The 17,122-nt window shown below is 42.8% G+C and overlaps 2 protein-coding genes across 2 annotated transcripts in view; one reads left to right on the plus strand and one right to left on the minus strand.

Moving 5' to 3' along the window:
* LOC107379042 (contactin-associated protein-like 4) overlaps window positions 1-17,122 on the minus strand; it is a 223,383-nt gene that overhangs the window by 110,586 nt on the left and 95,675 nt on the right. The window contains exon 3 of the mRNA XM_070541544.1: window positions 12,292-12,485. Coding sequence (XP_070397645.1) covers window positions 12,292-12,485 — 194 coding nt within the window. The remainder of the gene's footprint in view (window positions 1-12,291; window positions 12,486-17,122) is intronic.
* Window positions 5,153-7,116, plus strand: LOC129163405 (uncharacterized). The gene has a single exon (XM_054740816.2). The coding sequence runs from the start codon at window positions 6,076-6,078 to the stop codon at window positions 7,099-7,101; it is 1,026 nt and encodes a 341-aa protein (XP_054596791.1). The 5' UTR covers window positions 5,153-6,075; the 3' UTR covers window positions 7,102-7,116.

A 17,122-nucleotide genomic window follows, 5' to 3' on the forward strand; every position in this document is an offset into this window, starting at 1 on the left:
CATCATTTCCAGGAACTAGAAGTGGCCCACATCACAGCTGAGCTTCAGAAGGCAGGCTCTGGAGTGTTATTTCCTGATATTTGGACATCTCTTTTCTGATAGGATAACAGCAAAACGACTCTAGCACTACATGTTTGCTCTGCAACATTGATGTTTATCTCCACAAATACAAGCCTGAAGGAATTCTGCCGTGTGGAGTTGCTAACGCAAACGGTTAGCTTCTGCTAGCTGAGACGTTCTTTGCTGTTTCCTGGAGGCTAAACCAACAACAACCTTTCCCGTCTTGAGTCCAGATGGGTGAGCTCATGAATGTTAAGTGACAGTGTGATGTAGATCTGTCAGGATTTTCTAATCTTAGAGTGTCGCTGTCTATTTTCTATTAGAAGCGAATGCAGGAGATAGGTGTAGAACAGTGGTTCCCAAACTTATTTAGCCGCGCACCCCCTTCTATGTCCCGACCATGTCGACGCACCCCCCAGCCCCCACTATATATATATATATATATATATATATATATATATATATATATATATATATATATATATATATATATATATATCAGACGTCAAGATAAACAGTGACTCGACAGACAGGGTTGAAAAAATGTGATCAACCTTTTTCCTCATCACTTTCATTTTTTAAATAGTAATTAATAAACAATTTCCTTTGATTTAATTTTAAATTAATATTTAGAGTGCCCAGGTAGCACATAAACAATGCAATTTAACGGTTTTCTTATAGTAGGAATGTTTAACCTGTGGCCAGAGCTCTCTCCTTCCTTCTGCTCTGCTTAAACCTGAACTGATCACCTACTTGTGTGTAATCAAATGTCTACAGGGGAAAAGATGGAAAATCTATAGCCATGAGGTTCACTTTTGCCTCAGACCGACTTATTGACTACGTTTACATGCAGCCAATATCCGTGTTATGATCGGGTTAAGGTCAGTATTTGGGTTTCTGAGTTGATCAGAATACGTTTACAAGCATAAATAGAAAGAGTTACCCCTAACTTGCATAACCCGATTTAAATGCGGACGTTGGGGTAGCGTCAGGACGTATGGACTACATCAAGACACAATATGCGTCATATTTCGCTGTCTCTGTACTTTCAGCCGTCAACAAAAGACATAATGTTCATACTTTTCACCAGACCGATGAAGACAGAGGTTTCCTCGTCACTCCAAAAGTGTGGTGCTGTGCTGCGACTCGTCATATTGCTCCCAACTTGTTGTTTACTTCCGGTGTTCTGGCGCATACAAGACGTCTCGCTACTCAAAAGACCAAGATTCCTTGCGAAGAGAGCATGCGCAGAACACACGCTTTGATGGGCATATCCCGTTATGTGTTTACACGACCAAACATTAGGGTTAGAAAAGGGTTACCCCAGGTGTAGTAACCGGGTTTTAAAAAGCCCGGTCATGAGCATATCCAGGTTTTTGGCGGTGTTTACATGGCCGTGCGGAACCGGGTTATTGTGAATATTCGGGTTTTAAAAGGGTTACTGGCTGCATGTAAACGCACTCATAGCTGTTTTATGGTGTGGCTGAATCTGCAATCCACTGCCAAGCGGACTGGAATAACAAATGCTGCAGTAACATGAGTTGTGGTCAGGTTCATGAGGAGTCATTGGCTGGAGCAGACTCGAATTTCATACGGCATCCCAAAATAGAAGCTAATATCTTAATTTCACCTGGAATGAAAAATGTTGTTATAAAACCTCTTAAAAGTTTTTTATCTCGGAGGAGACAGCGCTCATTTCTGCCTTCAGTCTGACGGTGCGGCACAACACCGGAGTTTGCCCAGCGTGCGCTTATTGAATCTGTGTGTGTGTGTGTGTGTGTGTGTGTGCGCGCGCGGCACAGCTCCATGAGCCGCTCCAGTCACCGCGTCTCGTTATTGGCGCTATTTAAACCAATGTTGTAAAATTACTTCTGCCCAGCCCAGATGTGCTCACATGTGCACCCATGAGCCGTGGTTCCGCTGGAACACGTCTGACCTCTGACAGATGCACTCTGAACTTCAGATCTTCAGCGCGCTGTTAATAGCCTGACACGTTTAGAATGGTGTCCCACAGTCAGTGTGTGCTAACATAATAATATAATAATGCTAAAATGCTCAGATGGGAATCATTTCTTGATTTATTTTGTTACATCCACAATGTTGTGTGTGAGGTTTACAATGTCAGAACACCTGCATGAGACACTGTGTTAATTACAATCTGCCAGAATGACTCGCCACCTTCAGATTTCTCCAACATTGTTAAAAATGATCAAATACAGAACATATCTTGCTATTAACAGCGTGCGCAGGCCAGAGTGCTGAAGATCGGCGCATTATTATTATGAAGCTAGAGCACATGCGGAGGACACACACACACATACACACACACACACACACACACACACACACACACACACACACACACACACACACACACACACACACACACACACACACACACACACACACACACACACACACACAAAATATACTTGTTTTCAATTACATTTATTGGGCTCACTTACTTTTTCTTAGGCCCACCCACAAATGAGTTTCTGGCTACGCTAATGGTGACATGTGATGACTTCTCTGAGCTCCGCAGCCATTACACTTTTCACCTCGTGCACCCCCTAGCGGCAGCTCTCGCACCCCCAGGGGTGTGCACACCACACTTAGAGAATCCCTGGTGTAGGAGAATATTTTCATGTTTGGCCTGCATAAAACACCCAGACTGACCCATTAGAATCAGAAATAATAATTAAATTAAAAGCTGTAAGCAGCATCGTTCGGCCCTCGCAGCTCCGTGCCGCTCCGGCCTGGCTGGGAGTCTGGTGCATCCGGGTACGTCCGCTGAACATAAACATAGACCACCGCGACACCAGAAACCGTGAACGGTCTCCTCGTCTGCACCTCACCCTGACTCAGCATCTTCTCTGAGCCCACCATTAAATTCCACATCCAACCACTAGGGGATACTCTTTCTTTGCCACACTGGTGGTGTGATGACACAGACCAAGTTCAATGCTATTCTGACCACATTTTTTGAAGTCATTGAAGGTTAAAGTTATCTAGGAAGCGCTGTGACCAACTACAGAAAAATACCATTGAGGTCAGCTTTGGTTGAAAGGATGGTTTTCTGTTATTTTGGCATCAATCAGACGTTGTGTGTGTTACCTAGAGTCAGACAGCCGAAAGGGGGTGGAGCTTCAGGGGTTTGAAACAACAACCACATTAATGTGTTTGGTGCAGTCACGTGATGACACAAGCCAGGTATAATGCCATTCTGACCTTGTCTTTAGAAGTTGATAAAGTTTGAAACCATCTAGGGGGCGCTGTGACCATTTACAACTAAATCCCATAGAGGTCATCTTTGCTCATCAAAGATAGTTTTTTGTTAATTTGGCATCAATCAAACATTGCATGGGTCATCTAGAGCCAAAAGGCTGTAAGTGGGCAGAGTTAAAGTGATTTGAACAAGTGAGCACATACATGTGTTATTTGCAGTTGTGTGATGACTCTCACCATGTTTGATATAGTTTGGAGCTTTTTTGCAGAAATTACAAAGGTTTTATTGTATTTAGGGCACTGTCCCAAAATTAGGAAATATTTTATGAAGAAGTTTGTAGGTTGACAACAATCATTTGTGTGCAGTTTGGTGTGAATTGCATCATGCATGTGTTATTCAGGGCCTAATATCTGTCAGGGGGTAGAGCTAAAGCGATATCAACCAATGACCACAGGATTGTGTTGGGTGCCTTTGTGTGATGACATATAGCAAGTTAGGTGCAGTTGTGAACTCGTCGGTACGAGTTATTACAGTTTTAAAGGTATGTAGGGGCGCCTTGGAGATATTATACAACGTTCACCAACCGTTTGTGCCTCATTGGCTAATGGGCATGATTGTTGATTGTCATGTTCAGTCTCGTGCAGATTGGAGGCTGTTTGCGGAAGTTGCAGTCAAACGTAAGGTCACGGCGTCACGCCAGAATTCGCCATGGCATCAAAGCCCCTCCCCTTCTGGAAAGCTATCAAAACTGAATGGTCATTACAGCCTCATGAAGTCAGTGCATGACCTCATGTTGACTAAATTAGAGGGGACAAATATGGGCATTTCACCATAAAACAAATGACTTCCTGTTGTCGGGGGCGGGGCTTAGGTGATGTGAGCTGTTCACATTGCCACTGTCTTGAGATGTGGTCAATGATCACACAGACAAAGTTTGATATGGATCTGATCATGCACATGGGAGTATTTACGTCAAATAATGTAATGGTGAAAGGTCAAATTATGAGGCTTAGCCACGCCCACACCTTTCAACTTTAGAAAAATCTGACGGTTGAATTTTTTCCCCTGTGACTTAACAGTATACAGCAGAAGTGTGAAGGTGATTGGTGAAAAGGGTGATGGGGCATCCTTCTCCAAACTACGTGTGCGAAAACCACTAAATTGAGTACTTGGACCAAAATGGCCGACCTCCTGTGCAACTTTGCGCTTGGCTCCAAGAGACTTTTTTGTAGGTCCTGAGACACCACACTAGTGTTCCAAATTTCGTAATCCTCAGTCAAAGCATGGCTTGGGGCTGACAGTTTTAATGGTCCTGGGGGCACTATTTCTGAAAATAGGCCACACCCACAAACCTCTCACATCCATTTCTATTGTTGGTTCGACTAGGATCACTCACCAGAGAATTCGTAGCGATATCACGATAACTGAGGAAATGAGAGGCAAACATATTTACATGGAGTGATGATGAATTTCGCCATGCTCCCAAAGCCCCGCCTTTTTTCAAAACCTGCCAGTACTGGAGACCAAGTGACCTCAACTTGTCTACTGCTATTTGCCAGAGATTGCTGGTGATTGGGTGAAAGGAGTCCAATAGGGAGCTGTGAAAAAAAAGAGTGGCGTGGCAACAGGTCAAAGTTTGAGGCTTAGCCACGCCCATACCTTTCAATTTTTGAAAAATCCGAAGGTTGAATTTTTTCCCTTATGTCTTAAGAGCAGATGTTTGAAGGTGATTGGTGAAAAGGGTGCTGGGGCATCACTTTCCAAACGTGTGCGAAAACCACTAAATCGAGTACTTGGACCAAAATGGCCGACTTCCTGTGCGACATTGACCTTGGCTCCAGGAGACTTTTTTGTAGGTCCCAAGGCACTACATTAGTGTACCAAATTTCGTAGTTCTCAATTAAAGCATGGCATTAAAGCATTAAAGTGAGAGAAGACAGACCCTGAATAGTATAAAGGGGCAGGTATGCGCGGTATGCTAAACATAGCTCACTGAATATATCGACGGCATAAGAAGAAGGAGTAGAGGAAATTGTTAACTGCTGGGCGAAAAAGAAGAGAAGATGTGTGGAGACATTTTTCTTGTGATAACATTGCTACCAAAACTACATGCCGAGAGTGTGGACTGTCGTTCCGAGGAAAGAACACAACAAATCTGAAGAGGCATCTACAGAATGGCCACTTCGCCATTTTCTCCGAGGTAAATCCACTTAAATGCTGTACACGTGAAGACCCGAAAAGTAATATACAGGCAAATAAAACTGTATCAACTCTGTCATGTTGGGATAAAATTCGGAAGTACCGTATTTTCATGACTATAACGTGTGTTATTAGGGAAATAGCAGGCGAGCAGTGTTGATGCATGATTGCGCATGCACCGTGAGCGGTTCTGGTACTCTTTGGGTCGCAGCCGCTCGCTGTACGTGCGCTCTAAACCAGGACTAGACCAGTAAAGTGAAGCATGCTGTTGGCTGTTTATAATTTTCACAATGTCTGGTTTGCACTGATATGATCCGAGTCCCGAGCCCGCACAGATGTTTTACCGGTGTCTTGGGACACATTTGGAAAAATCTAGTCTAAACTCTACATAGCTTAATTAGCAGATTGTGAAATTTTCTGGTTTTAGTGACATCAACTGGTGAAAAGTTATTTTAAGAAAAACATGTCAGAAGAAAAGTGCAAAACGCTGAGATGCAGTCAAGCCTGGAACTACATCCTGCCGGGCCGGCAGCTTCCTCGCACTCCTCCAATGGCCGATGTGAAGAGGAATTTGAGTTTTTTGGATCTAGATGCGAACCATTCACGTCCAGATCAGAACAACAAGGTGGAGAGCAGAGATCGAGATGAGCTGCAGAAAACTCCTCCTCTGCTGGGATCCGGAGCCAGATGCCCCTGAATCCATGCTGAAGGGGATGAGGGGCTACCAGCTGACAGAAGTGGACCTGGAATTCATCAAAAAGACTAAAGAACAACAAGTTTTCAAAAAGCTTCAGGGAGATCTGCAGGAGGTGCAGAAACGGCTGAAGAAGGAAATGTTTGCCTTGGACCTTGCATATGCCTCTAGGAAGAAGGGGCAGGATGAGCTTGATAAGTTCCCATCCTGTGAAGACCTCACTACCTGGTCCAAACTGGTGATCAGAAAGACCACCCCTTCAGTGGAGTTGGACCATTTGGGTGTGAAGTCTCTTGTAGCCATGGTGACAACAGAAAACATTCAGAGCTTCATGGATGAGAAGAAGAGAGGGATGGATGAGATGAAGAGGACAGCAGGTGAAAAGGAGAGGGACAACCTGGAAAGAGATCGACTTGAGAAACAAGTTGTGACTGATGAGATGAAGATCCAGAAGCTGATGAGGGAGTGGGCTGACCTGAAGTCTGGACTCCCAGAACAGAAGGTGGAGAAGTCTGCAGAACCACGAGCTGCTAAAAGCAAAGCGAAGCAACAAGAAAGGCAAGAAAAGGCAGCTGAAGGTCCACAAAAGCTCATTACTGGTAAATCAACTCGACGTGGGCATGTAGATGAGACAAATACTTTGAGGACGATTTCTGAGGAAAATCGGCACCAGAAACCCGGAGCATTGTTGGAATCAAAGCCATTAAAAGCCTCAACAAAAAAACCTCGGAGGGTGGAGAAGGAAGAGGTGCCTGAGCGGGCCGCGGGAGGTCGGCAAAAACCTGCAGACAGTCGGAGGAAGGCGACCTTGGAGAATAACCCAAAAGAATCACATCAAGAGTCTCACTGTGGACAGGAGGCAGAAGAACAACCTCACTGTCTTGGTCTGAGACGTTCCAAGAGGATCGCCAACAGGAAGTAGATAACTGTTTTGTTTTTATTCACTGTGAAATAAAGTCTTTTTTAAATAAAAAAATAAAATAAAATAAAATAAAAATAAAACTATATATATATATATATATATATATATATATATATATAATGTATGAAATCTCAAAAAGCAACAGGTAAATCATTGTTAGAAAGTCAATGTTTTAATTGTGTATTTTTATTTTTTTGCAGTTGCAGAAAACCATTGCTGATGGTGGCCAACCAGCTACCAAAAAGGCAAAAATGTCCAACCAGAACATTGAGGGTGCATTTACAAGTACTACAAAGTACAAGAGTGATGCCAAAGAACAACAAATTAAAGAAGAGGCTATCGCTACATGGATTGGATGTACAGGATTGCCGGTCACAACAGTAGAAGATGAGGATTTTATTCTGATGATGGAAAGTTTGGATAAGAAGTTTACTGTGCCAAAGAAAACCAAGATAAGTAATCTAATTGAAAAACACTATGAAAAAAAAGCTACATTTAAGGAAAGACTTTTTCTGTGTTGAACAACAAAAACCAGAACACTTACTGCTAGCTCTTGAACAACTTGACCATCCGCACACCGCCCAGTCCATTAAGGCTTGTGTGGAAAAGTGCATGCAAGAATGGGGGATCCTAAATGAGAAAGTTCTCACTGTAATAACAGACAATGGTAGCAATATGGTGGCAGCATTCAAACATAGTGCTCCAGAAGATGAAGATTCCAGCTCCGATGATCCAGATGCATCCATCCTGAGTGAAAGTGATTCCAAGGAGACAGAAAACCTGCAGTGTGAAGACATAGGCATGTACAGGATGCCATGTGTCGTCCATATGCTGCAGCTTGTTGTCCACATGATAAACAAGGAGGAAAGCATCAACAGAGTCTTGCACAAAGTCCGATCAATCGTGAAAATTTTTCGCAAGTCATCAGTCGCAACACAGAAGATTTTGGATGAGTGCCGCCTAACTGTTGTGAATGACTGCCCCACACGCTGGTCAAGTACTTATGAAATGGTTGCACGTCTCCTCAAAGTTAAAGAATCTGTGAAGTAGCAAACAAGATGGGATGGGACTGCTTGCTCTCAAGTGAGTGGCAGAAGCTGAAGTCAATGCAAGAACTTTTGCAGCCTTTTGCTGAACACACACAAACTCTTCAGAGTGACACAATGTCTATGTCATTAATACTCCCTGCTCTCTTTGATTTACTCAGCCATCTGGCAGATGTGGAACAAAACACAAGTCGAGATGTTGCTGCTCTAGCACGTAAAATGGAAGGGAATGTGAACCAGCGTTTTGCCTGGGTACTTGATCCCTCAGATGACAAGTTTTCACCACTTGTAGCAGCTGCTTGCTTTCTCAATCCTACTGTGTGTCAGACCCTCCTCAATGTGGCTGATGATAACATTCAGGAGCTGCTCAAGCAGGCAGAAGGGTATGTTGTTCGGTGCTCTCAGACACAGGAGAACCACTCTGATCTGGAGGAACTGAATGGACCTGAACCGGCACCACCCGCCGCCGCCTCCTCTTCATCATCTGCCTCCTCCTCCTCCAGACAACCAGTCTTTAGGTTTCTCTCCAAATTCGGAACAAAGCCTAAACCAAAATCTTCCAAGTGTAGTGTTAGACAGCAGATAAGCCAGTATAAGGAAGAGCTCTCACAGTCCATCACTTGTGAAATGGGAATGGAGTTTTGGCTTGGAAAATGTGACACATTTTATCACAGCCTGAAACCATTAGCATTAGATACATTGGCAATGCCAGCTTCTCAATCTTTTGCAGAAAGAGTGTTCAGTATCACAGGTGACCTCACTAGAGGGAAAGGCAACCGAGCAAAGGTCACACTAGCATGAAGTGCTTTTCTCAAAATGAATCGCAGCAAATAAATATTCACACTGTTTGGTTGAGCCTGTGTTGTAACAAGTGAATATCTATAGACTCAGGGTTAACATGTTTAAATTTACTGTTCTTGTAAATTCTTGTTGTGCAATTGCTAAAAAGAGCACCTTTGTAATTTCCAGTGTGCTTTTTGTTTTTTATTAAACACGTAAGTGTTAAACATGTGAAGTGTTTTTTTTTATTCAAATATTCTATGTTCTTAGCTGTGTGTGCTATATCTGATCAGTGGTGGTTAAGAGTTTGGAACCTGTGTATTAAATTACACTAGTTTTTCCGTGCTTTATACAAAAGTAGGAAATTACTTCATTAGAAAAAATATATGCATTTTGTTGACTAAAATTGCTTATTTTTATAGACTAAAATTACTTGTTATTTTCGTCGACTAAAATGGGACTAAAACTAAAATAAATCTAATGACTAAAATTGGACTAAGACTAAAATTAATTTTTAGCCAAAAGACTAAGACAAAAATAAAATTAAAGTTTCCTGTCAAAATTAACACTGGGGCGACGGGGCATCATGCTCCAAACATTGAGCAAAAACCAATAAATCAAGTACTTGGACCAGAATGGCCGACTTCCTGTGCGACATTGACCTTGGCTCCAGGAGACTTTTTTGTAGGTCCCAAGGCACTACATTAGAGTACCAAATTTCGTAGTTCTCAATTAAAGCACGGCTTGGAGCTGACAATTTTAATGGTCCTAGGGGCCGCTATTTAAGAAAATAGGCCACGCTCACCAGATTTTCACATCAGATTTCTTGGGGGGCTGGACTAGGATCACTCACCAGAAGTTTTGTGGCGATATCTTTAGAAATGACTAAATGGGAGGCAAACGTATGGCCACGGCGGTACGCCTGACTTTGCCGTGCCGCCACAGTCCCGCCCTCTTTAAAAACTCCCATAAAGTGACGCCAAGAAACATCCACTTGTCTTGAGTTAACAGCTACAAATTTGTGGTGATTAAGTGAAATGGGGTGATTTGGGACCTATCACAGTGAAACTTGACCGTTTTGGCCCGAACGGGATGGGGCTTGTGTGAAGTCATCATTCGACCATTCAGTTTAGTTTGTGGCTGGATGTCGAATAACCACAACATTTTTTGTAACTCTATTCTAGAGCCCTGCACGGGCCTAAAATCTGAGCCCGTGTCCGGCTCGGCCCGAGGGGGTGGAGCCCCAGCCCGACCCGGCCCGAAAAGATTGTCAGGATTCTCTGGCCCGACCCCAGCCTGAGCCTGACTATTTTTTAACCAACTAAATGAAAACAAGGTGCGTCAATCCTGACCAATGTGTTAAAAGACGTGCAGAATCCGATCAATTTTTTGGCCCCTCAGCGTATACGAAAAGTCTGTTTTATTTTTTTCTATTTGATCACCCATCCCTTCTGAGCAATTTCCCACAACTTTCGAGATGATCGTGCGAAAAATTATCAAGTAAATCAATCAGAAGCGGACCCTAGAAACGGCCAAAACGGGGTCAAAATCATCACTTCAAACCAAAATGGCCGACTTCTTGTTTGATGTTGACCATGGTTGCAAGAGGCTTTTCTGTGCAGACTGTTGAGTACTACAAGTGTACAAAATTTCATAACTGTACAACAAACTAAGGTTTATGGAGGGGGTATTTTTCACATTCTAGGGGGTGCTGTGGAGCTAGTTTTATTGCGATTTTTTTGAGACCTCTAAAGGGACTTTACGGAGTTTTGAATTTTTATGCTTGCGATTGGCCCCTCAGGCCAAAAGCGTAATGGCAGCTTCAATAGTAGGCTCGTGCACGAGGCGCGCATGCTGTATGTGCACACTCCTTAACGAAAATAACAGCTGAGACAGTCCCTTGTGTGTGTGTGTGTGTGTGTGTGTGTGTGTGTGTGTGTGTGTGTGTGTGTGTGTGTGTGTGTGTGTGTGTGTGTGGCCCGGAGGACAGAGGACAGGAGAACGCGCAGCTAATTAATTAAATAATTTGGTTCTGTACCTTTCTCTTCAGCACAGCCGACAAAGGTTTAAGATGGGTCAGTTGTCCTCCATGCTCAGATCATTCCCTTCCCTTGCTTGAAAAATTGTTCCAAAATGAAAGTTGAACCCACATCTTTTTTATCTGTGAATTCAATGCCGTTCGGCGAGTCTTAAATAAAAATTGGGCATCTTACTGTAAAAAATATACCATTAATGTTAAAAAGAAACTCTAAATAAACTATGTTCACATCCAAAATCAAACCCAGGTCTACTGCACGAGAGTCCAACATCTTACCAGTTGAGCTAAAGCTCCAGTGATGTCCTTTGTATCTGTAACATTTATATCCTTGATGACAGCTGAAACAGCGTTCAAAGAATGATTCGGAGCGAAAATGGCTATTTTGTTGCTAATTTGCAGGAAATATCTAGAAGAAAGTTCTACAGAAAGTAGCTAAGGGTCCTCAGAAATGTAGCTATCTTTGTCACTAGGCGTTAGGAACAGCGACATAGTGGTACTGCCTCCCTCTCTGCTGCTATAGCTACAGATAGCAAATTCTACGGGCTATGCCTGAGCGTGAGCGCGCATGAAGCAGCCTGCTCGACCTGAGCAGCTCTCTTTTTCTGTGATTTTACAGAAAAACAGGCAACCACAGTAAAAATGCCAGGGCTCAATCTACAGGACCAGGGCATTGCAGGAGAATGTATGAAGAAGAAATTTATTATTTCTACACATGTTTTGGCTGTCAAACTTCCATAATGCCCCTTTAAATACGAAATTTTACACCACGCCTGAGCCTCCTGAGTTTTTGGGTAAGTTAAGGCCTCCAAAAAGCCATTTTATTTGGAGAAAGAAAAATAAACAGAGCAGATACAATAGGCCTTCGCAGCGCTTTCGCAGCTTCGGCTTAAAAATGGGTTGTCGGTGAACCACACCTTTATTCTGTTCACTGCTGTCCCAGAGTCAAAATGTCTCCACAGCCATGAGTGTTTAGAGAGCTTTCATATTCCACTTGCTTGTTTTTTTACTTAAATGTATAGGTGACACAAAAAAATGTGCTTTAGACCCCTCTTTTTTAGTTTTTGGTTGACTCATACATGTTTCACACATGTAAAGCTGCTGCCTTCACATAAGATATATATTTTAAAGCTTAATGAATTGAGTGGAGCTAACAAAAAAGCACAGTAACATATCAATTATAATAAATGAAACAAAAAAAAACTGAAGCTTATTGACTTCAAAACGGAAACGGAGTATGAACAAAGGAAATAGGTGAATGATGAATTCACTTATGTGACAAAACCAGCTCTTTTCTCTGCATCCCACTGCTTCCTGTCGTAAACTCACCCCGATGCTGTCCTCCTGCCTGTACTGTTTCCAGTTGTGTCCAGTGTCACTGAACATCAGCAGGTAAGTCGTCAACCAATCAGAGCTGCCGTAGCGGCCTTGTGTGGCGACAGCAGTGATCTTGGTCCGCTCGCCCAAGTCCACCTGGAGCCACTGGTACCTGTCTGAGGTGAGGGGAGACCAGCCTCCAGCTCCTGCAGAGAAAACGACAAAAAGATCATTTAGTTTTAACTTGTACGTCTGTTTTTCTGTTAGCTAAAGTCTTAGTTCCTGATTTATTTTGTATCTTATTAATTTGATTCCTGTTTCTGTAATGTGACCTGGTTTTGGTCTTCCGTCAGCACCTGCTGCGTGTGGGTCCATCCCAGCATAGATGTTTGATATATGTGTCTGTTTTTGTCCATCAGAGTTGGAGAATTTTCTGCTTAAATTAAAGTTCATAGTTTCTCTAACACACTTGTTTTCCTGCATTTGGGAATCTTTTCCTCCACCTTCCTCATTCCACAGGGATCATAAAGTCAGGTTACCGTAAATCCTCTAATACAGGCCCGGGCCTGTATTTGACTCAAGCTCATCAAGCTCCAGGCCTTTATTGGAAGGAGGGCCAGTATTAGAGGCAGGCCTCTATTTCTATTTAAGCAAAATGAACTAATGGTTCGCTGGAGTTTTTGACAATTAATATTGCGCCCACATTTTCAAAGTTAAACACATTTCTTTTAACAACGGTAGTTTCTGCTTCAGCCATCTCCCCCCTCCCCCTGCGCAGCGGCCGCAAACTCACTGATGCGCCTGCAGCCTCTCAGAGTTCCTGCTGCTCTAAACATTAAAATAATTATTTCATTTTCTGTTCCTCACTTCTGATTACCTTCAATGGTGTCTGTTTGTTGCAACCACCAGGTACAAAAACTAACTTGTTTTTATTCGACTATTTTTCTGTCCTGCCTGTTTATTATCTTCCTGCATCTCCTCTCAATCCTAAAGAAAAACTGCTACCTGGGTTCATATATATTCACCTTATGAGTTACCTTTGAACTGCAGTTCTAAAAGATCTACCGACCGCAAAAACAGTGGAGTGCTCGCTGCTTGCCGGCCGCATCAGTGATCGGTGCGTCACCAGATGACAAGTTGATGCGCCCCGCTCCACAGCGAAACGTATCAGGCGCAAATGAAAGACAGAAAACATTAAAGGAAATGAAATGACATGAACGATTGCGTGTTAAATTAGTTTTTGAGGTGGCGACACCTGATTGTTACTGTGGCCGTGCTCAGGAGGCAGATTACCGACCGCAAAAACAGCGGAGTGCTCGCTGCTTGCCGGCCGCATCAGTGATCTGTGCGTCGGAGGACAAGGTGATGCGCCCCGCTCCACAGCAGCGAAACACATCAGGCACAAATAAAAGACAGAAAACATTAAAGGAAATGAACCGACATGAACGATCGCGTGTCAGTGCCAATGCTCTGGCACAGCGCGTTGCCCCCCCGAGCGCAGGAGCTTGTCACCTGCTGACAGCAGGCTGCTGTCTTTTCCGAGGGCTGCATCTTGCCGGTCATTATCACGTGACAGCGACTAGTCGACGACAGGCATAAAAAGTCACTATAGTGAAGTCGACTAGTTCATACAACCCCCGCTACTGCTCCACAGAGTGTTCTGCAGCGCACGTCCTCTTTGAACTTGATATCAAATTTTCGCCTCCTCTTCGTCTCCGCACGGTTAAAGTTACCCTCTTGGTCTATCACTGGCAAATCAAAAGTGAGACGACGACACAATCGCCCCCCGTACTTGCTTGTTACCACATTCCACTCGGCCACAATAAGAGGCCGGCCATTATTCACCTCCGCCGACTCCGACACCGGCCAAAATTGAAGACCCGGCCTTTAATTGAATACTGGCCTGTATTTGAGGATTTACGGTAATTATAATTATAATGAATGTTCTTAATATTTTAAAAAGCAAAAATTTAAATGTCTGAAGATGCAAAATCTCCCCGGTCTCAGCACATAATGTGATTAATAATTAAATGTTGACCTCTTTTTATTTTATCTTTTAATGATACACACATTTTCCACATTTTAATCAACACAATATTAAAACAACTAAGTTTTTAATAAACCACTGAAGACAAAATAAATGTTATTTTTCAGGCCAAAACAGCATCATGCTTGAAAATCCTCTGGAGTCTGTTTTCAGTTTCTTCCACAGCTTTACTTCACATCTAAGAATAAAAACAAAACTTTTTAAAGTTGTGGAAACGGAACAACTGTTGCATGAGTTTGTCCATTTTAAAGAAAAACATGTAAAAAAGCAGCCTTTTGATTGGGAGAAAAGTACATTTACATATTTGCAATATTTTAAGCCTTCCATGAAAAACAACTTGAGCAGATCATAAGGTCCACGATAAGGTAAAACACCAGCAGTCACCCACAAAGCTTCCATCCAGTAACACGGTTTTATCATTTCTAGTGAAAATCAATGAGAAGATGTGGGACCAAGCACTGATTGTTTTCACCAAACATCTGCATCCTCGTCAGTAAAAGAGACGAGCTGTATTGCATCAACTCTCCTCTCTGCATCAACAGGCTGACCTGTTTCACCACAGATTATTTAAAAAAGCCATAAATGAGGAAAAATGTGTGAAAAAATTATGACCCAAAGAATTTTGACCCAAATGTGTCTCAGCAAAATCCCCACAAAGCCCCAATATGGAGGATGATGCGATAAATAATATATAATGCTGCATGGATGAAGTTTGATTAAGCAGTGTGTGTGCGTGCATGCGTGTTTTTAGTCATAATGCCTACAGATGTTAACAAAGGTGGGTACAAACAAATCTCGAAACGTGCTGCGGAATAAATCTTAAAATGCAGGCAGGTGATTTGTATGCATGCAAGTGTGTGTGTGTGTGTGTGTGTGTGTGTGTGTGTGTGTTTTGTCAGGCCAAAGCGATGGCACAGAGCTTAAACACCAGATGGACGGATTCTGAAGAAGGCTGTGGACCAGAAACCCACTGAGCATGCATGCACACACGCACACAGGTACCGCTTCTTTAGCACCACCCAACATTCTGACAACCTGCTGCCTCGTGAATGTGTGAACAGGCGTGACAGAAGCTTGCAGCACATTAACAGAAACCTGTCAGGAAACAAAACTGAAGCCGAGTGAAACTTTCCTCTGCAGATTCTTAAAATGGCGTTTTCATGTTTTAGGGAAACCTCTTGCTCAGAATTTCCTGCCTTTGTATTCTGATGTGTGCTGAATGTCAACATGACTCCCTCCAACTGAATAGCTGTAAATCTTACAGCATTGTGGGCAAGATTAGTTTATTAAAGGCACATTTGGCTGTTTTGGCTTGCTTTTAGCACCGCCTAGTGTTCATTTAGTGGAACCAAAAGTGAAACCTATTTCCTCGCTGTATTTTTCTTTCTAGCAACTTAATCTAACAGCTGAAATGCATCATCAGCCTTCATTCATTTCTACAGGAGCAGTTCATCACTAAATTAAACAAATCAGCTGTGGTTACCATCTAAAATGCAGGAAACGTGCTGGAAGCAGACTGCAGCGCCAGACATCTAGCGGCCCACCAGTCTGAAGGCGAAAGTGCAATATTCTGGCTGCAGGGGGTGGTGGGGGTCAGAGTGACTTTTCATTAACCAGGTAAGGGGTCATGTTAGCACACACTGGCTCAAGACAATGATTTAGAAATATGAAAAAGTTGTCTAGTCTGGTTTTAAAAGCAGTGCTGGTGGTTCCTTAAATAGTTAAAACAGAAATCCGAAGGCCAAAGTGCAGTGAAAGATATTTCACGTATGTCCAGTCAGTGGAAAAATGACCCAATACGACTCTTAGCCACAAGTCAAAATCTGACAAGTTAGAAAAGGCATTGTGTTTTATTTTACAGATCACTGAGATGCTGACTGTGTAATTCTAGCCTCATTGATAGTTTTTCTGTTGGTAGTAGAACCCGAGAAGGCGCTATACAAATACAAACCATTTACCTTTTTACAAGAAAAGACAGAAGCAACATTTTACAGCTCTGTAAAAGAGTTTATTCTCCTTCCTTGTTTGTAAAACCACTCGTCGCTTGTTTACTGATCCAGGGTTTTTCACCGTGTGTGTCATGTAAACCCAGAATGGCAACTAGTGGAGCGCCTCTTTACACCAACAGGGTTTAACTCTGATCGCTGTTTGCTGACAGACTGAAGAAGGGGAGCATAGCAGGGAAAATGAATCAGTGGCGGTCTGGTAGCTGATCTTTAAAGAGCTAAAGGCCAGAGCTAATAACCACTTGACTAAAAGACGTGTTCAGTGACAGCAGAGAAGAAAAGGCCAGACACTCTGACCTTTTCACATGGCGATTAGACTGTGGAGAAAAGAAGACAGAGATTAAAGAAAAACAACTCAGGGAATGAGAGGCGTACAAAGACTTACTGTGTCCCCGCTGTCAGAATAGCAGCCACTAATATAATGGAGGTGGGCTGCTGGAGGATGCTCTGAACACTTAAAGTCACGGCTGTCGCTTTAAATCAAACAGATATCTCTGGTTCCTTTTTCCCCCTCATGAGTCTGTCAAGGTAGAAGATCCAACCGCCCACAAGAGGAAGTGAAGATTAATGGAGGTTAGGAGTGTGGCATTTCTGCTCTGAATGTCAAATTGAAAATATCATTTTAGCTTGAAGGGGAAAAAAAATCTGTGTCCATCTTTTAAAGTGTTTGAGTTTCAAATCAAATTAAATTGAACTATTTAGCCTATTATGCTGACAGAAATCAAACAACTTCAAACCTTTTCTAACTTTTAATTGCCAGATTTTTACGTCTTACAGGAATGTGAATCAT

This window comes from Nothobranchius furzeri, chromosome 11 (genome assembly GCF_043380555.1).
Source record: "Nothobranchius furzeri strain GRZ-AD chromosome 11, NfurGRZ-RIMD1, whole genome shotgun sequence".
NCBI lineage: Eukaryota > Metazoa > Chordata > Actinopteri > Cyprinodontiformes > Nothobranchiidae > Nothobranchius > Nothobranchius furzeri.

Coding starts and splice junctions, on each gene's coding strand:
- LOC129163405 (XM_054740816.2), top strand. CDS start 6,076: ATGCGAACCATTCACGTCCAGATCAGAACAACAAGGTGGAGAGCAGAG.